We start from the raw sequence: 20673 nt of genomic DNA, 5'->3' as shown, positions 1-20673 counted from the left end.
CCCTGGAGGAGATGGTGCTTTTTCCTGATTAACTCAGTGCAATTGGTTGGATAATCCCATGTAAAACCATGACTCCTCTGACCCTTCAAAGTGTGGTTTTTGGCTAGAAAGACTCTCATGATCCGCATGGGACCCCAGGCACCTCACATTACTCTCGAGCTGTTCACACAGCCCTGGAACTGAAGAGAAGCCTTGGTGTGATCATTAGTATTTGGGAGACATACAGAGGTGAGGGCTGCTGCTTTAGCAGGGTGTGTGCGTAACTCTGCCCCTTAATATGACTTAAAAGGAAAGAAAACTATTGCAAATGACCACAAACCTCTTGCTGTTCCCTGGCCCACAAACAAGAGTTTCCAGGTAACTCTCTTATTCTACCGTGGGTTCTGGGGTCGAGGGGGCAGTCAAGCCAATGTTTGCCTTGGCTTTAAAATCAAACGTTATCAGAGGCTTCAAGTGCCCTTTATGCCTTGGTGCGGTAAGTAAGGATCTTGTAAAAATGGCGGGAGCAACTTTCAGCTGAGAACTGCTAGGGTCAGTTCTCGGAGTGGGGAGGCTCTCTGGTGGCTCACCTGAGAGAGGCGCTGCTGGTGGGACACAAGATAGCGTGCAAATTGCAGACACGCAAGATCCAATCAGTTGTGAACCTCTTGTGTAACCAAGTCATGGTGGGAAGACTCAAAGTCTGATGTGAAATCCCCCTGCTTGGTTTCTAGTGCAGTGGAAAATCCTGGAGATTGTTCTGCTGTCATCCCCGCTCCAATGATCAGGGGTGTTCAGGGTGGAATGGCAACTGTCAAGTCCCCCTAAAGTTCATCTCATGGGTCCTGCCCAGGATCCTAAGGCAGATCCTATCTGTAATGGAGCAGTCAAGGTGGGCATTGCAGCTACAGTGTCTTAAGAATTGTTTAAGCTTAGAGGGGTGAATGTTTGTTACACAGGCCCAACCCAACATGCTACAGATCGGCCTGTCCCAGGGGAAAGTCAGCAATTGTATGTGGTGGGAGGGGTCAGAAAATTGCTCCCTTTCCTTTTTTCCGGGGAAAGCAGGTTTGCCCAGCTGTGTGCAACCAGGTCCTTCTCAGACGCTGGAGGGCTCAAACTGTAAACCAGTTCCCATGGCAATTCTTCTGACGAGTCCATGTTAATGAGTGAGGAAGGGTCTTCTGGGATGCCGCTTGATAAGAGGTCCAGGGGAGAAGCAGCTGAATGTGGGTGGCAGTGTGAGTATTGCTTGAGTTCCAGGCCGGGGCGCTGGAACAGTTTGTACAGTGGGGGTGCTGGGAGCCATTGAACAAAACTGTAAACCCCGGATATCATGGAAACCACTTCAAGCCTGGGGGTGCGGGAGCCAGCACCCCTGGTTCCAGGGCTTAGAGAGTTCGCCTCTGAAAAGCATCTCCAACGTCATTGGCCACCTGGTGACTAAAAAAACTTACTGAGAGTCTTTTGAAGAAGAGGAGAACCGGGGGGAGGGGAGTGGGAGAAACCATATGCTGTGATTGTGGCTAAAGATGTTTTAAATGTTCTTTTATACAGCACTGTGTATGTGGGCAGTGGCTAATTAGCCACTGGGCCTGCACCCAGGGGCTCTGGAAAAATGGGTGCCCCCTCACCCTGACCTGCTCCGTCTGCCCACGCCCCGATCCCGCTCCCTGACAGGAGCACTGGGCGGAGCGGGGCAAGCCCCCGTCCCCTGACCCCATTTCCCTGGCAAGAGTGCCACGGGGACTGCAGGTGGAAGGGGTGGGGAGGGGCCCCCACTTGTCGTGGCCCAGGGCCCCACAAAACCATAATCCGCTGCTGTATCTGGGGCTGGCTGCTCTGGTGTCACATGGGGGCAGAGATTGGGAACGGGTAGAAGCCTGTAGAAAGCTCAGTCAGGAAACAGATGGTAAAAACCACCACCGTCTGTGGTGTCTGTGTCTGGGAGGTGTTACATTATTGTGGCTAGACTGCCCATTATAGATGTGCTGTGACAGTCTAGTACAGAGCTCACACACGTGCAGTATACCTTACTGGGGTAGATCACTCAAGTGGAAGCCCCACTGTGCACCGTTCTGTTATCCTCCAAGCTTGGGTCTGATCGAATAGGCTGCCTTGTCTTCACTTTTGTGGGCAACTTCCCTGAAATTGCATTTCTCTTTTGTCAACTGAAGGGTGTGTAAATGCCGAGGGGGGGGGGTGTTTTGCTTGGCCTTTTCAGCTGGGCTGGGGAAAGGTGCTGGGTTACGTAGCCGTGGCAAATGTACGAGATCTAGCCCTTCCAGCACCCGAGCGCTACCGGCTGTGTCTGACTCTGCCAAGTCCAAGTCACTCTGTTGGTTTAATTTCTGGGTTTATTTTATTTTAACCACACAGAACAGCTTTAAATCGGGAACATGTAGGGTGACCAGACGTCCCGATATTAAGTTATTTGTCCCGCGTCCCAACAATACATTGGTCGGGATGCCATTTTCCTGATATTTTGGCGCGGGCCCTGCTGTGTACTGGTTCGCACGTAACCTGGGGTCCCGGGCTGGCGGCACTTACGTGGGGCAGGCCCAACCAGGGAAGCAGCTGGCAGGAGCCTGCGGCCCCTAGGCATAGAGGCGGTGAGGAGGATCTCCGCATGCTGCACCCGCCCTGAGTGCTCTGTCGTGGCCAATGGGAGCTGTGGGGGCGGGGCTTGCAGGCGCAGGCAGCGTGCAGAGAGCCGCTCCCCACCCCCCTTCCCCAACCGTGCCCTAGGAGCCACAGGGAGCTGCTGGATGCTTCCCGGGAGCCGCCCCAGGTAGGCACTACCGGGACCCCCCACCCCCGGCTGGTCCCTCTGGCTCTTAGGGTCGAGAGGACAGGGGGCTCTGCATGCTGCTCCTGCCTGCAAGCCCCGCTCCAGCAGCTCCCACTGGCGCTTTTCCCAGCCAATGGGAGCCACAGAGCTCGCGCTTGTGGCGGGCGCAGCACATGGAGAGTCTGGAGACCCCCCCGCCACTCTGACCCTAGGAGCCAGAGACCTCCCAGCAGGGCCGGTGAGTGCAGCCAGGGAAGGGTTCATCTGCCCCTCCTCCCTCGGCTTTATTCCTCCCTGACCTATTTCTTCCCTTGGACATAGGCTGGTGTCATTGTGAGGCCAGTGGAGTAGGCTGGGGCTCCTTCCCGGCGCTGCCCATCCACCCCAGCACGTCAGGGCGTGTGTGTGTGAGGCAATCAGGCGCGGTGGTCCAAGAGGGGACAGTGTGAAAAGCACAGATCTCCTGAACGGGGGCGGGGATTCCCGGGGGCCCAGCAAGCGGGGAATGGAACTCAGGAAGGGAGAAGCCCTGGGAGGCCCATGAATGTAGGGGGCTGGAGCCCGTGAAAATGTGGGGTTGCCTTCGGGTCACTGGGGCCCATAGGTGTGGGGGGTCACTGGGGCCCATAAAACAGGGGACAGAGCCCATGGGGGGGCAGGATCCGCAGGGCGCTGGCTGTGTGAGGCAGCTGGGGGCGAGGGGCAGTCCTCCCCCAAACATGGACTGCTGCTGGGTCCAAAGCTTCCAGGCTCATGCCACTGCTGCCTTTCGCCAGCAGACTCTCATTTGCTCCAGGACGGGGGAGGCTGCCTGCTGTGTGCACATTTGAACCTCGCCCCATCCTTGGTTCTCGCCCCCCGTTGCTGCCAAGGGCCTCACGCCGGCACCTGGGAGTGTGCCCGTATTGGGAATACAGTGGAGCGTGCTCAGGCTGCTGCAGGGACGGGAGTGGGCTCTGCCCTGAAAGTCCCAGCCCCTGCGCATCAAGCGGAGAGGGGAGAGGGCGGAGAGAAGCCAGCAGGCTTGGTGGGATCTGGGGGCACAGCACCATTGTATACCCAGTACTGGACAGAGCTTCCCTTTCCTTGAGGCTGGGAACAAAAGTCACACTTCAATTCAGCTGTCACCTGCCAGCTCTTAAGCTTAGCGCTGCACCAGATCCAAACCCGCTCTTGGCGAATGAGCTTTGGGATCCGACCACTCCAAAGTGAACTGAAGTCGCCCATTTATTTTAAGGGGCAGGGGCAGCACCCCCAGAAAGCTCTGCCATCTGGGAAACTCACTCTGCAGTGACAACAGAGGAAAACCCACCCCAATCAATTGAGCCCGGGTGGGAATGTCCCATTAATGTCCAATTTTGGTTTTTCAGGTTGTTTTCAGGTGTAACGCAATTTACAGTAGGGATATGTATTTTTCAGTTCTGAACCACAGTGCATACCCTAGGACAAACTACAGTGGGCACGTAATAACACGTAAGAAGCACAGAGACTGCGTGGCTCTTTTCAGTGGCTGGCTAGCTATCTAGCGAACGGTCTTCAGCCGAAAACCCCACCCCAAAATGGCAACGGCAAGGGAGGAGCCAACTACCCAAAAACCAAAGAAGACAGTGTAGATACAGGACAGAATGGGAAACCGCTCACACCTGGATTTGGAAATCCTACGAGTGTGATTCAAAAGCCTTTTGTAAAGCACGCAGGAAGGAATTTAGCATTTGCCATGGCGGTGAGTCCAATGTTAAGCATCATGCGGATTCAAAAAATCATGACCAAAACACCAAGACTCACAAGAGCAATATCCTTGTCTTAAATTTTTCCAGCAGGCCAAACGAAGCCTTCAATAACAAGGTTATCGCTGCTGAGCGAACTCAAGTTTACCACACAGTAGTCCATCAACATTCCTATCGCTCGTGTGACTGTGAACTTAAACTGGCGCCTACCGTGTATCCAGATTCCACGATTGCGAAGCTCGTCAGCTGTGGCCGGACTAAAGTGGAGGCATTGATCAAAAATGTGCTGTCCCTGCTCTTGGCAGGATGTGAAAAGACCTCAGCAAGCCAGACGGTCCCTATTCCTCACTTGCCACAGGTGCCTCTAACAAGGGCAATGTGAAAACTTTCCCCTTATCGCTGAGATACTGGCCACCTGAACATGGGGTCCACGGTAAACTGTTAGACTTGTATGAGCAAAGCGAAGAGACTGCAGAGGCAATAAGCAACACATTACTTGAAAAACTTGCAACACACAAACTAGACCGGAACAAAGTGCCTTCCTACTGCGCTGATAATGCAAACGTGAATGACGGAAAGCAGCAATCAGGGTACCAGAATTTAAAAAAACAAAACGAAAATATCTTGCCTGCAAACTGCCCTGCCCATGTTGTGCACAATGCCGTGAAACATGCTAGCAATACTCTACATCTGGGAAAAGACTCAACCAGCATGTCAAACGTATTCTTCAATGCTGCTACTCTTTTTCGCAGAACTGCTGAAACGATTGAACGTCTTAATCACCAGAGTCTCAATGTCAACTTGTAAACAGGCTTGTAAATATGTGGTAGGCTGTTAAGTGCTACTTAGTTTCTCTGGCCAGCGACGAGTGCCCAAAATCTCTATGGATGCTGTTCTCGGACGTGGAAAACGGTGAACAAGGTGAGGGGCCTAGCAAAGTTGAGGTTCATCTGTTTTTCCTCCAGAATGTCCTGAAAATCTTCAATGATACTGTGCTCTGTTTGGAAGATGAGAGTATGACAGCATGTGAAATGTATGCCATAGTGAATACTCTGAGAATTAAACTTCAGCAATGGAAGAATGACATTCTTTGGCTCCAAAGTTGAAAATGCATTATCTGAGATGCTGCCAGTCACTGCTGCATGTCTCCAGAAAGACTTCACTAAATTTGACAATGTGTTGATCCTATATTTGGAGAAATGGTTTGATTTTTCAACAACTGGCTACTTGCTCAATACCCAGTGCTTGAACATCAAAGTTAATAGGGCATTTGAATACAAGGATCTGTCTGCGGCCGCGACAGCTGTAAACCTACAGAAAACAGTGGATCTTGATCAGCTCTCTGATGATGTCTTTGATGATACAGTACTCAAGTCCAAGTTGGAGCCTGGAAAATACTCAGCTGGGGAACTCTGGTCTCAAGTGCTGAGAAACAAGGGCGGTAGCACTGAATTCCTGAACGTGACAAAGCTGGTGTCATACGTGCTCAGTATACCAGTAAGCAATACATACACAGAGCATGTATTTTCAATCATGAAAGGTGCATGGACTGATGTCCGGAATCGAAGCAGCATAGACTTGGTGCGATGTGAAACCCTTGTCAAAATGAATTTTTGGATGAGTTGCAAGGACTTCTACAGCTTTGTGATTGCACAGAAGTAAGCTATGACTATGGCAAAGTCATCCAAGAAGTACTAGACTTCTGCCACGTCTGAGAGGTATGCAGATTGGGAAGTTGATTTATTGACTGAATAAAAAACCCTGCCCTTTACCCCTGTTGTTTGTTTAGTGTACAAATAAATCTGAATGTTTAAATATGGATTACAGCTAAGTCTACAATTTAGTCAGGGGGGCCATGACACTCACTGATTCCAGATCTCTGTGATGTAGTTTGCTTCAGCTGTCGGTGGCTGAAGCTGGGGCTGAAGGCAGGACTGTGGGCCTCCCCTCTGTGACTGTGTGGCTGGGGCTGTAGCCAGGGCTAGAACTGGGACTCTTCACTCTCCTGCCCTGCAACTGGGTCTGACTTTGCAACCAGGATCCTGTGCCCCTGGCCCCATGGCTTCTGCTGGGGGCTGGAGCTGGAACCATGAGTCCTTGCCCCGTGGCTTGTGGTGTGGGCTGCAGCAGGGGCTGTACACCCCTCTTGCAGCTTGCTAGGGCTGCGTGCCCCGCTCTGCCATGGCTCCGGTCAGGGCTGTGCACCTGTGGCTCCCCCCCCCCACCCCCCCATGTGTTCTGATATTCACTCTTGTGATCTGGTCACCCTAGGAACACGTAAGCCTCTGGCTGGAGCGTTATCAGCGTTTCCACTTTGGTGAAGATTGAGGCCTGGTCTACAGACAGATGGTTGTACGAGTAGAACTACGTCAAATAGGGGGATGATTTTCTTTTCCCAACATAGTAATACCAGTACAACCCCTACTGTGGACCCAGTGTGTCTGTGTAGAAGTGCCTTGTACCATGCTTCTTCCCCTTCCCCTGTGGGAATAGCGATACTAGGCTATGTCTCTGCTAGGAGCACTTTACCAGTGTAGCAACACTAGTGTTCGATAGTGGCAAGTGTACTACACTAGTGCCGACCCAGCTGTACTTGCAAAGCTGCACTTCGTACCACTCTCGTAAAGCCACCCACCAATGAAACAAGCCAGTCCAGTATTATTGTCTACACCAGGGGCTTTTGTCAGCACAGCTCTGTCAGTCAAGGATCACACCACTTCACAGCACAGCTATACTAGAAAGGGGAATAAGCTATGCCAGGATAAGCAGTTACAGCCTCCTTGTGTGGATGCCATTATAGTGGTATAAAAGTGCTTCATACCAGAATAGCTTATTACCTTGATATGGGTATAACTGTGCCCACATTAGGGTGCTGTACTGCTTCAACTATACCTATATAATGAAACCAGTACACCTCGAGCGTGCAGACAAGGCTTTACTAGTGACTAGACTCCGGAGTGAAGGCTGCAGTTTTATAGATGGTTTTAGTGCACTGGAGTGCATGGCAGATAACCAAAGCCCAGGGCATACTTCAGTTTTAATCAAAAGCATTTCAAAGCAGATTGACGTGCTTTTAAAAAAAGAAAAATGCTTTGCATTTATACAGAGCTTTCATCCTTAAATCTCCGGTTGGTGGGTGAAGACTAGGATCCCTGGTTTTTTAGAAGTGAGCAAACTAACTCCTAGAGAAGGGACGTGACTTGTCTGAGGTCTCCCAGGGACTCAGCGGCAGAGCAGGGACTAAACCCCAGATCTCCTAACCCCCACCTTCCTCCTCTAACCGGTGGACCTTGGACCAATAATGGCTTGATTTTTCCGAGGTGCTGAGCAGCCTGGACTGCCGGGCCTTGGAGAAAGGCATCTCCCAGAAAGGTGACGAGAGGGGGCTGGATTCAGACCTTACTAGTTTGATTCCATGGTTACGCTCCCGGTCCCTGGAGTCATTCCAGACTCACGCTAGGCTGAGGAAGGGAAATGGAGCCCAGGGCTGAGGTGAGATGGCTCAGCCTATGGATTAACAGGGCGGGGAAGTGTTCAGACAAGACATGGTGTCAGACAGGGACGCTGGCTCCTTATTTTTTCAGAAAGGTGTTTGTGTCCACAGTGATGGTAGGTGCCAGCTCTGTTCCCTAGCCAGGGTTGGCAGGGGCTGCGTCTGGAGTGTTGCTGGAAGCTGCTGCTCAGAAGGCTGCTGTATCAGGGCAGAGCTCAGTGGTTTGGTTGACAAGGCCACTTGGACTCTCGCTCACATTTTCCTGTGGAAGAGGCAAGATGATGAGAATTAGACCAGGCTGCTGAACCCCCTGTGGTGTGATCTAGGGCAGGAGGCTTGAATGGCATGTGTCTAATTCATTGGTACCCTAAGAAGGGCCAGTTAGGAGGGCTGGGGAGGTGCAGTGGAGCCTTTCAGCTCCAGTTCCCTGGGTTCAGCTCCCAATCTGGATTACAGTGGGGAATGGGATTGGTGGGTTTCTCAGTCTAGTGCCCATGTGTGTGTCCCCCACAGCACCACCGTCTGAAATGCCTAAGTGTTTCTTGGTTTGTCTTGGACTCTTCTGCTCAGCACCCTCCATTCTCCTTGGCACTGTTTTTGCTGCCTCTGGTGAGGCCCCTGGTCCTGTGTCTGAGAACTCTATCCTCTCTGGGCAGCCTGGATGCCCTTAAAGTCTTCAGTGGTGAATGGCCAGGCTCCTTCTGCTCCATGTGGTGGTGAATGCTTTGTGCAGAGAGGTGCCTCTGGATACTGGTTGCAAGACTGCCTGTTATCAGCTAATGGAAATTACCACCTTGGCTTTCCCACTGTGCCCCCTTTTTGGAAGGCTATAAATGATCAGGTTACATTATTTTTGAGAGGATGCTTTAAAAAAAATCCTCTAACTTCTGATTCCGGCTTCAAAAAACATGACTACGTACATAGATAGGCAACTTCAGCAGTTCTGCAGAAAAGAACCTGGGGATTGCAGTGGATGAGATGCTGGATATGAGTCAGCAGTGTGCTCTTGTTGCTATGAAAGCTAATGGTATAGTGGGCTGCATTAGCAGGAGCATTGCCAACAGATCGAGGGAAGTGATTATTCTCCTCTATTCAGCACTGGTGAGGCCACATCTGGAGTATTGCATCCAGTTTTGGGCCCCCCACTACAGAAGGGATGTCCAGCGGAGAGTCCAGCGGACTGGAGAGTCCAGCGGAGAGCAATGAAAATGATCAGGGAGCTGGGGCACATGACTTACAAGGAGAGGCTGAGGGAACTGTGCTTGTTTAGTCTGCAGAAGAGAAGAGTGAGGGGGATTTGATAGCAGCCTTCAACTACCTGAAGCGGGGCTCCAAAGAGGATGGAGCTAGGCTATTCTCAGTGGTGGCAGATTACAGAACAAGGAGCAATGGTCTCAAGTTGCAGTGGGGCAGGTCTAGGATATTAGGAAACACTATTTCACTAGGAGGGTGTTGAAGCACTGGAATGGGTTACCTAGGGAGGTGGTGGAATCTCCATCCTTAAAGGTTTTTAAGATCTGGCTTGACAAAGCCCTGGCTTGGATGATTTAGTTGGGGTTGATCCTGCTTTGAGCAGAGGGTTGGACTAGATGACCTCTTGAGGTCTCTTCCAACCCTAATCTTCTATGATTCTATGAACTTCCCTTTCTAAGCTGTATCCTGATTTTTGCACTGCCCAACCCTGAGCCTTCTTCAGTCTCCCTAACCCTCCTGCCAAACCCTAGCCTTCCTGCTACACAAGACAAGCATTCTGGCACTGAGTGGAGGAGCTGGGGTTCCAGGGGGTAGACTTGGAATAGCAGGGTTTGTTGCAGGTCAGAATTGAGGTGCATCAGCAGAGCTGGTAAGGAGATCCAGGATAAGGGAGGAGATGGGGGAGAAGGGGGAACTTTAGGCCAGGATTGAGCTACACTGGTATTGCTACAGGTGGGAAACTCATCTAGTGCCTGACTCGGCAGCACTGCCCTCCCTATTCACAGAGAAATCCGAAAGCCAAGCTCACCTGAAAACCGGTTTCAGAGTAGCAGCTGTGTTAGTCTGTATCTGCAAAAAGATCAGGAGTACTTGTGGCACCTTAGAGACTAACAAATTTATTTGAGCATAAGCTTTTGTGGGCTACAGCCCACTTTATCAGATGCATAGAACGGAACATATAGTAAGAAGATATATATACACTCACACATACAGAGAACATGAAAAGGTGGAAGTAGCCATACCAACTGTAAGAGGCTAATTAATTAAGATGAACTGCTATCAGCAGGAGAAAAAAACTTCTGTAGTGATAATCAAGATGGCCCATTTTGACAGTTGACAAAAAGGTGTGAGGATACTTAACATGGGGAAATAGATTCAATATGTGTAATGACCCAGCCACTCCCAGTCTCTATTCAAACCCAAGTTAATGGTACGTATCTAGTTTGCATATTAATTCAAGCTCATCAGTTTCTTCTTGGAGTCTGTTTTTGAAGCTTTTCTGTTGCAAAATTGCCACCTTTAAGTCTGTTACTGATTGACCAGAGAGGTTGAAGTGTTCTCCTACTGTTTTTTGAATGTTAGGAAAAGTACTCCTTTTCTTTTTGCGAATACAGACTAACACGGCTGCTACTCTGAAAGCTAGGGGAAGGAGAATAATCCTCTGTTCGTCATAAGCCTGACTGGCAATCCTGCAATTTCCTGCAATGAGTGTGAAGGGACAAAGCAGAGAGTGATGTGGAGCCAAATGCAGCCCTGGTGCCAGCAGATGCATTTCCCATGGACTTTAATGCAAGTTGTTCCTGCTTACTCCAGGGCACAGTTTGGTCCTAGGTTACCTGTGCAGAGGTTCCAAAGGAATGAAATATCCCTCCAGCATATTGCACATTATAATAAAGCCAGCCCAACAGAGTAGGATGCCAGAATTGCATTGCTACAGACATGCACCACTGGATAGACTGGGCACAACTGAGGCTATGAAAGCCAGAGCCACAGGAAGCACTTCAGGGCTTGGATTTCATCCCAGTCTTGGTTCCCTGAGCCATCTGCATAGAGACAAACCCAGCTATAGGCATAGACCAGTGCACTCTTAACTGAGGGAAGGGGGAACAAAATGGTTTGGAATCTGAACCCAGATCTGGATCCAAATTCTGCAGCTGGCCTTATCTCTACAATGGACCAGATGTAAATCTCAGTACGCAACTCCTCTCCCCCCACCCCAAAAGCACCCCTTCAAATTCTGGGGCAGGTTACCCTCTCTACTTTGCAGTGCTCTGAGGTCCACTGATGGCTTTGATGCAAATCCAGGTGAAAGCACATTCATTTTGACTGACATTACTGTGAGAACCTAACTCACTCTCAAATTGAAGCTCAGGGTGGGTGGACGTAGACAGTAGGAACTCCACTCCATATAAATAAATAAATGTGATTTTAATGGACCCCTCCAAAGTGACCAGCTGAGTCATGAGTCCCAGGTTTTGGCATGGGACCTAAAACCCTCGGACCTGACCTACATCTTGTTCAATATCCTAGGTGCATGAAGTCCACCCCCCCCCATCTCATTCTCTCTCTGCATCAAACTCCTTTCTAATAAACATGGGTTCATGCCACAAAATTCAGAGTGGATTTTAAACAATCCAGAGGCCCCTCAATGCTTGTATATGAGGGCCTGGTTCAGCACAACGGGGAGAAAAAGCCATTTGCAAAATTCAGGTTTGCTTTGCAAACATTTCCAAATTCCAAGGTGTTTGGGCCATTTGAGGCCAGCAGACCTCTGGTTTCTGCTGCTTAAAGTACAGAAAATCCTAGGGTGACCAGATGTCCTGATTTTGTAGGGACAGTCCCGATTTTTGGGTCTTTTTCTTATACAGGCTCCTATTACCTACCCCCCGTCCCAATTTTTAGCAAATGTTAGCATTTGCTCCAACCCCTCAGACAGAGACAAACACCTACAGGATCTCTATCAAGCATTCTTACAACTACAGTACCCACCTGCTAAAGTGAAGAAGCAGATTGACAGAGCCAGAAGAGTACCCAGAAGTCACCTTCACAGGACAGGCCTAACAAAGAAAATAACAGAACGCCACTAGCCGTCACCTTCAGCCCCCAACTAAAACCTCTCCAACACATTATCAAGGATCTACAACCTATCCTGAAGGACGACCCATCACTCTCACAAATCTTGGGAGACAGGCCAGTCCTTGCCTACAGACAGCCCCCCAACCTGAAGCAAATACTCACCAGCAACTACATACCACACAACAGAACCACTAACCCAGGAACCTATCCTTGCAACAAAGCCCGTTGCCAACTGTGCCCACATATCTATTCAGGGGACACCATCACAGGGCATAATAACATCAGCCACGCTATCAGAGGCTCGTTCACCTGCACATCTACCAATGTGATATATGCCATCATGTGCCAGCAGTGCCCCTCTGCCATGTACATTGGTCAAACTGGACAGTCTCTATGTAAAAGAATAAATGGACACAAATCAGATGTCAAGAATTATAACATTCATAAACCAGTCGGAGAACACTTCAATCTCTCTGGTCACGCGATTACAGACATGAAAGTTGCGATATTACAACAGAAAAACTTCAAAACCAGACTCCAGCGAGAGACTGCTGAATTGGAATTCATTTGCAAATTGGATACAGTTAACTTAGGTTACCTTGCATAATAACTTAGCCACTCCCAGTCTCTATTCAAGCCTATTTCCCCTTGTTTTTTCCTACCTCCCCTGTTCCTCAGACGTTCTTGTTAAACCCTGGATTTATGCTGGAAATGGCCCACCTTGATTATCATACACATTGTAAGGAGAGTGATCGCTTTAGATAAGCTATTACCAGCAGGAGAGTGGGGTGGGGAGAGAGAAAACCTTTTGAAGTGATAAACACCCATTTTTTCATGATCTGTGTGTATAAAAACATCCTCATTGCATTTTCCACTTTTATGCATCCGATGAAGTGAGCTGTAGCTCACGAAAGCTTATTCTCAATAAATTGGTTAGTCTCTAAGGTGCCACAGGTACTCCTTTTCTTTTTCCCCTAGCTTGTGAGCCAAGTCTTGGAGCATTGGGAAAGTCTCCTTTTGAAGACAGCTGGGGCTTCTCCATATACCTCAGTGGACAGAAATGCGGAGCAACCTCCCTTTAACGGATCATGGTCTGCGGAGTGAAGGAATAAGTAAAAGCAATGTATATATTGCTGGTCTGGTCGTCAGTGGATGGAATATCTGATGCTGATTGTTGAGGAGCTGCCTGTATCCACAGCAAACTGGCACTGCATCCCTGTCTCCTTGCAGTTTACAGTAGCCTGCTGCTGATCAGTATGATATTCCCATCCCAAGGAACCTCCCAGGCAGGACACCGCAGCATGCAAATTCTCTGTCAGCTGAGTGAGGAGGGAGAGGCCCCGTCCTCAGCATCACAGGGTTTACTATGCACCACTGGGGCAGCTCCTTGTGGCTCATCTGGGGATTAGCTCTCGACTGGTGTGATGCCCCTCCTTTGTTTGCTCACCCTGTGGTCTCTCTCACTTTCTGTGGACTCGGGTTCCTCCCTCTTTGGGACTTGGCTCTCTGGCCAGGTCACTATAGTTCTCCGCTTCTGGGGTTACAAAGCCCCATTGGACAAACTGTCTCAGCCAGTCTTCTGATCCTCTACCCAGCCTGTGCCACTTTCCCAGTGTCTGGCTGGGGATCCCACCCACCCACTACTTCAGGGTCCAGCCCAGGGACCTTATGCCCAGCAACCAGTCTGCTCAAGCTCCGACCTTGTTGCTGTTTCCCTGGGCTCTTTCCTACCTTTCTTCCCTATTGTCTGGCCCACCTCTGCGTTTACCACGGGAGTGTCCTCCACTCCCCAGGGCTACTGCCCCCTCTCGGCTTCTTGCCTGAGTCTGTAGTCCCATGCAGGATTCCTGGGCTTGCTGTCCTCCTAAAACTTCTCCTTGTTACCTTGTCAACTCCCTCCTCTCTAGGAGGTGAGTGCAGAGCTCCTCCCTGAACCCCTCTCCTACCGCCAACTTCCTATCTATAAGCCTATCCCAGCTCCTCCCTGAGCTGGGCTTCATCAGCCACAAGGCCTTACCAGTCCTTGGCTCCCCTCCAAGTGCAATCAGCCTGTTTTAACCTATTCAGGCCTTTGTGTGGGGCAGACAGCTCATCACACTCAGGTCTTGCCTTGAGTCTTGCTTTGAGCAGGGGGTTGGACTAGATGACCTCCTGAGGTCCCTTCCAACCCTGAGATTCTGTGTGCAAGAACAAATGTTGCTGTTATTGACCATAAAATGATACCTCCACATATACAATCCAGCTACAACGTGTGACTCCTATCTCAAGTGCATCTGTTGTAATGGGGCATGAGGCTACTTAGTGACACCAAACATGTTGACAGCAAGGGTTTATATGTTCTGGTTCAGAGGTAAGGCGCTTCTATGCATCTTGTCCCAAGCCCTTGCTTGGAGAACAGAGAATCCTGTTTGGAAGGATGCAAATCAGGATTGTGCGGGAAGGAAGAGTTGCTAATTTCAGACTGTCGCCCATGAGCACTTGCATGTCAGTGACATCCTGCAGTTTAATGTGGGGAAAAATGCATTTTCTAGGAGGAGGCTGTGAGGCAGTGGACCCAGTGTTACAGGAGAACCTTCAATGAAACCCAGTCAATTTCACTTCCTTTTTCCAGTCAGTTTCACTTCCTGGGTCTCCTGCACCAGGGGAGTACTGTTGTTTGCGTTGACAAAGCTGTAAGGAATGTGTGAATTTAACAACCCAAGCAGATGATACAGTGGATTTATAGAAAATTTTAATTTAAATAAGCAAATGCCTTTTATGTTACTTTCATGTTATCAACATGAAGTTTAATAGCAGGAGTCAAAGTGGGCCGGCTCATCGGTTTTCAGGAGGTGGCTCTCTTGTGTTCCAAAAATCTAAATTTTCATTTAGAAATAAAAATTCAGCTGAGGTGCTGAGCAGCTGCATCTCCCATTGACTATAGCTGCAAATGAGGGTGCTCAGCACTTCTGAGAATCGGGGCCTAGGTCTCTAGTCCTTATGGGTGTGGAGATACTCTTCCAAAGAGTGAACCTGTGCAGTGAAGTGTGCCCAAGTTTGCAGACTGCCTGAAACAGTATCTCTGAGAGACGTGTGAACTGCTTTTATTAATCCCGATGAGGCCTAAACTCTGAAGACTAATGACGGGAATTTAAATGCCAGAAATGTTACCCTTTTTCCCTGCTGATCAAAGCACACAAGAAAGGAAAGGGTCAATTATATTACATCCGATGAAGTGAGCTGTAGCTCACGAAAGCTTATGCTCAAATAAATTGGTTAGTCTCTAAGGTGCCACAAGTCCTCCTTTTCTTTTTGCAAATACAGACTAACGCGGCTGCTACTCTGAAACCTGTCATTATATTATGAAGATCAGCACAATATACTGTGATTTGATGTCTTGTTTTGGTGCGTTGAGTGGGGAGGAGCTTGGATTGTAGGTGGAGCGTCAGTGAGTGCCACTCCTTTTCCACTTACCCCTAAGCAGCAGATAAATTGGGGCTCTCTAAACAAACAAAAAGACTTTTTAGCTTTATGTCTGTCTATACCTACTGATTAGAGCGCAGAGCTGGGGCCAGGACCTCTTAAGTTTTTAGTCCTGGCTCTGTGTAATGTTTTTGCTGGGTGACCTGTTTTGTCTATTGATATTACACCCCACCCTCACCCCAGTACCTGTGCTCCACCCCTCTAGGCAGATCATGGCTGTATATAATGCCCATTATGCATGCAGGGACAATCACCCTGGGAGAATGCTGTTGCTGCCATGCTCTTTCCACATACGGCGTCACAGCTTCTAGACATCAATTGGAACATGTACTCCAGCCGTCATTCAAAAACTGAGACGGAAAACTGAGCTCAAACTGCAAAATGTCTGGATTTTTCACTCTGAAATATTGTGCAGACTGTGCAGAAATATTTTTCCAGTTTTAATTCCTTTTGGATTTTGGAATCGAAAATGAGACAATCTCTAAGCAATGGCTGCAGATCTCTCCCTCTCCCCCACCCCCCCATATTGAATAATATGGTCTCAGTTCTCCTTTGTTAAATTGGACCACAGGGTTCTATGCTTCTGTTTTTATTGGTGCGGTTACTTTGTTAACAAGGAAGTTGCTTTAGTGCATGGTGCTTTTATTCTTGTAATCGGGTGGATTCTATTGGAAGTCACTTATCCACCAAAACTGTGCCCCCCCAAACTTGCTCATATTTCAGGGGAGGGAGGAGGGAGTAGCAAAATTTGGAGAAACTAATCAGTGTGGTCCAATGGCCATCAACAATGACCAAGAGATCTAGGTTCTAGTCCCAGTTGTGCCACTGACTTGCTGTGTGATTTAGGCAAGTCAATTAATCCTTGTGCCTCGGGTTTCCTGTGTGAAAAATGAAGTGAAAATGCTCGCTCACCTTGATAACGCACATTGAGATCTGTGAATGGAAAGTGCTAAGAATTCTTGTGTATTTCACAAAATTTGAGGGCTGCTTTGGAAACAGCTGTGTCACATTGCCGTTCTTATCCAGCGCAGCTCTGCTGATGCACCTCGATCCTGACTTTCAGACCCCTCCTGTTCCAGTCTTGGACCAACATTGATCACTCTAGGTAGTAGCTTTTCTATGCATGTTAGGGCCAAGCACAGAGCAGTAAATTCGTTTTACTTGACACCTAAACATGCTTTGGAATGCAGGGTCTCCAGAATGAAGGCTGGCCTGCTGTGGTTTTTCTTCAGTGGTTTTTCCTTGGTCTCTTTTTTGGATCTTGTTCAAAATGTTGAGGAAGAAAAGAGAGAAGCTGTCCCCAGGAAGGGTGACTTGAGGCTTGCCATAAAAATGGTGTCTTCCTCCAATACAAGCAGTTCCTCCCAATCACCTTTCAGACTCTCTGCCTCCAGGAGTCACAGACCGTAATTAATGCCCAAGACCATAATTTCTGACTTCCAGGAAGAGCTATCATTTCTTCTTCTTTTAGGTCTTGCATAGACACAACAGGAAATGAGGGATAAAGTGAGTGTGTATTAGGCAACAATATGGAGATCAGTGCTTCTACCAGGATTAACCCTTTAGCGATTGTGTGGTGTGTGAGACAGAGAGAGAATATGCCCGTTTTCTAAGCACTGAAGGCATTGGTTCCTGTGGCAGAACACTTAGCGCTGTTCAGACATTAACCAGTCTGCACACCCCTGAAGGGGAGGTAAATATCGTTTATTCCCATTTTACTAATGGGGAAACTGAGGCAAACAGACATTGAAGGTCCTGATTTTCAGAGGTGCTGAGGGCCCACAAGTTCTATGGGGACAGTGGGTGCTCAGCACCTTTTGAGAATCAGGTCTTCAGTGACCTGCCCAGAGTTGCACAGCATGTCAGTGGCAGTGCTGAGAACAGAACCCAGCTTTCCAGATTCCTGCTACTGTGTATAATAATAATTACTACCTCCTAGCTCTGATATAGTGCTTTTCGCCTGTAGGCCGCTAAGTGCTCTTCAAAGGAGGCAAGTTTACGGATGGGAAACTGGGGCACAGAGAGGGGAAGTGACTTGCCACAAGGTCACCCAGCGAGCCAGGAATAGAACCCACGTGTCCTGGCTCCTAGGCCAGTTTGCTGGCCTCTGAGTCACATTTCCCCTCTGTTACCCACAAGCCCATATCTCCTCCCCTGGGAGCCAAACTGAAACCTTTAATCTGAACGTCAGCTGCTGAGATAAAACAGACTCTGGGTCTGAATCACCGCTGGTGTTGGTTCTGCACAGCCCATACCAGCCTCGTCTGCCAACGTCTAGCTTTATATAGGTACGATTCCAGTCTGTGTTTCCAAAAACATCATCTGCATCTTCAGAACTCGGACAGCCCTCTATTTTGTGGTATGGTTTGGTCCTGGGTTTGCTGCGGAAAAAGTCTTCTGTGTTTTCCGTCCTCTGTCTTTTCCTACCTTCTCCTCAGTGGCCTGGCACTGTAGAGGTGCAAAAGGGTTAGTGAATCGCTGTAGCAGGCCAAGGGGAGGTAAATTGGGTTGGGTGCAAGCAGAAGTAGGTCAATTCCCTGGCCTTTTCATGCTGTTAAATAGACTGGGACTTCAGCAGACTGAAGAGGACAGGGTAGGAAATGGGTGTCAGACTGGCGGAGGTATTAACAATGCTATAGAAAAGGCAGATGGATGGGAGACCAGTAGGTTGTGTGGATGGGCATTGAAGATACAGTCACCAGAAAGCTAGGTGTCCTGTTCCTGTTCTTCAGTTAATAGAATGGCCCCATGTGGACAGTGCTGGTTACAATATTCTTTACTCAAACTTCACCATAGACAACAAATTAATAGAAGCAACTATAAGAATTCAGCTGGTTATACAGGAGGCACCATGTACACACATAACTTGGGTACCACCTAGACATGGTCTTGCTGCCTCAGGCAAGTGCTCTGTCTAGCCCACTGCCCTGTCTTTATTAGAGGTCAGTGCCCAATGTTTCAGAGAGAGGTGCAAGAAACCCCTTGGTGGACAATAGTGCCTCCCTCCTATTGGTTTCCTCCTAACCCCCATCAATGAATGGCTCTTGCCCTGAAGCATGAAGATTTACATCCCTTGTGTTTTTATTCTCACTAGTACAACTCCATGTTGTCATTACCCATATAAATAGCCAGTCTTTATTCTGAATCGTACTAAGCTATTGTTCTCATTGATGACACAGATAGGACCTGGGGAGTTCTGAGCAGTTCTCATTCTCTCCCGTACAGGGTAGTGGGTTACCAGCCAATTCATTACGATAATACTTATCTAGACCTTCATCTTCCAAGCACTAGCTAGCAAATCCTCACCATGCCCCCATTAGATATTATTACTCTGATTCCCATGGACCCATAGAATCTGTCTCCCTGATGCCAGTACTGGCTTGTCTCTGCAGTGTTACAAGAGTGCAGGGAAAACTTGTTGCTGCCGACGGCCATGATGTCATCTGCTGCTGCTCAGTGGTCTTTGCCTGGGTTTCTGGAGAATCATCAACCTCTTTCCCTCTCCTTGGATTGCTTCCCTGGAGCACATGGACTCGCTCTGTAAAACAGATGCTGGGAGCAGGGGGAAACGGCGCCATTGGAGGGCTGCTTGCCATGCCTTTGTTTCAGCACTGAGAGCTCCTAGCTCCTCTTCCAGCTGAATAGTGGGCCCTGGCTGCAGGCCCTCAATCAACACATGGAGCAACTTTCCCCTGCTCGCGATGTGCCCGTTGACGTTGGACAGAGGATGCGGACGTTCTTCTCTTGACTGTGGTCCAGTATTTCCTGCGGGTGCGCCCTGGCCTGCCCTGAGCAGTAGGGGATTCCAGCTCCTGCCGGGGGAACAGTTGTCTAAATCCCCAGCTCGGGTGTTCACTTCAGCATTGCATTTACTGTTTAATTTACATTTACTCTGCTACTGTGTTCACATGCTCCCAAGTGCAATGGGGCCCTGATCTTGGTTGGTCCCTACGCACTACCGTAATAAACATGCTAATCAGAGTTGCTCCAAATTGACACCAGTGTAACTCAGAGCAGAATCTGACCAGTTCACTGCAGTTTGGGTACCACAGTTTCTGTTTTGTCTTGTTGTACTGTTTGATGCAACGTACCTCCCATGGTTCTCCTGCATGCAGAGGAATAGAATCAAGACAGGAGGCCTGAAACAAGGCTTTCCCTCTCATGCACTCTTCTGCAGTGCAGAAAATAGGATTTTATAGCAGAACCCCTCTTTTTTTAAACACCTTGTTTTTCAAAGCATTCCCTGGGATATCAGCATCCTGTAATACTTCTGCCCACTTTATTGACTAATAAGCCTAGAAATGTCCCTGTAAAATTGATTTCCTTCTCCTTTTCAAAAGAGAATGAAGTGAAACAGCTGAACCCCAGACTGAGAACAATTATTGCTATCAGACTGCTGCAGGATAATAGCTTCTGTGTTCGGTGGAATATTAGTAGAATTTGGAGTGTGGGTTGGTTGGCTTTTTGTTTTTTCAAGCTCTACAGGGAAGATTGAAAGCAACAGCAGCACAGAAAGCTCTTAAAAAGTACCTGTGTTTCCTTCTAGTCTCTGATCATGTGGTGGGTACCGCTTAGCTCTGGTTCCTTTACAAGTGTTTTCTCTGCTCCTTCCCGTCTCCCCCAGTCACACACCCGCCCACTGTATCTCTTCTGTCCCCCTTACCCAGGCTATGGCGAAGATAAGCCTTTGAACTTTATAACCAATCCAAACACGCCCCCTCCTGCCCATGCGCCTTAGAAAAGTTTGGCACTGGATCCCAACTTTGCAGCTTGGTCCCATCCTCACTGGTCACCCTCATTCTCATTGATTTCTTAGTTGTCTGAGAAATGGGGTGGGGAAGTGCAGGGGTGTGGGGTTTCTTCCCTATAGGAACTGGATCTAGCTGGCTGAACTGTACCCCTGCATATGGAAACAACTGTGGCTATGAGAAACCTTTTGGGGATTTCCATGTGCGGAGGGGGCTGGATGTGGAATCTGGGAAAGTCACTAACGGGCTGTAAAGTCAGAACTGGAGCCAAGACGTTATGATCTTGGAACAGCCCGCGTGATGGAGCATCTGCTGTACTTATAGCTGTGATCCCAGAATGGAGAGGGATCCATTAATCTACCCTATTTCCCCCCACTGTCAGCTATTCCATTACCTGTTGGCTTCATCCCCTTCCTCAACCTT

The 20673-nt window shown here is 48.9% G+C and overlaps 1 protein-coding gene across 2 annotated transcripts in view; it reads left to right on the top strand.

Moving 5' to 3' along the window:
• The window catches only part of CHST13 (carbohydrate sulfotransferase 13), a 66246-nt gene that overhangs the window by 28321 nt on the left and 17252 nt on the right, over positions 1-20673 (top strand). The window contains exon 1 of one of the 2 annotated variants that reach the window (XM_074959691.1): positions 14281-14390. The exons of the other annotated variant lie outside the window; for it this stretch is intronic. Coding sequence (XP_074815792.1) covers positions 14354-14390 — 37 coding nt within the window. The 5' untranslated portion in view covers positions 14281-14353. Of the gene's footprint in view, positions 1-14280; positions 14391-20673 lie in introns of those variants that run through there. 2 annotated transcript variants of the gene reach the window in all.

Source organism: Natator depressus, chromosome 7, assembly GCF_965152275.1.
Source record: "Natator depressus isolate rNatDep1 chromosome 7, rNatDep2.hap1, whole genome shotgun sequence".
In the NCBI taxonomy this organism is placed as follows: Eukaryota; Metazoa; Chordata; order Testudines; family Cheloniidae; genus Natator; species Natator depressus.
Note: the sequence above shows the minus strand (reverse complement) of the source record. Positions and strands in the feature narration are given on the sequence as shown.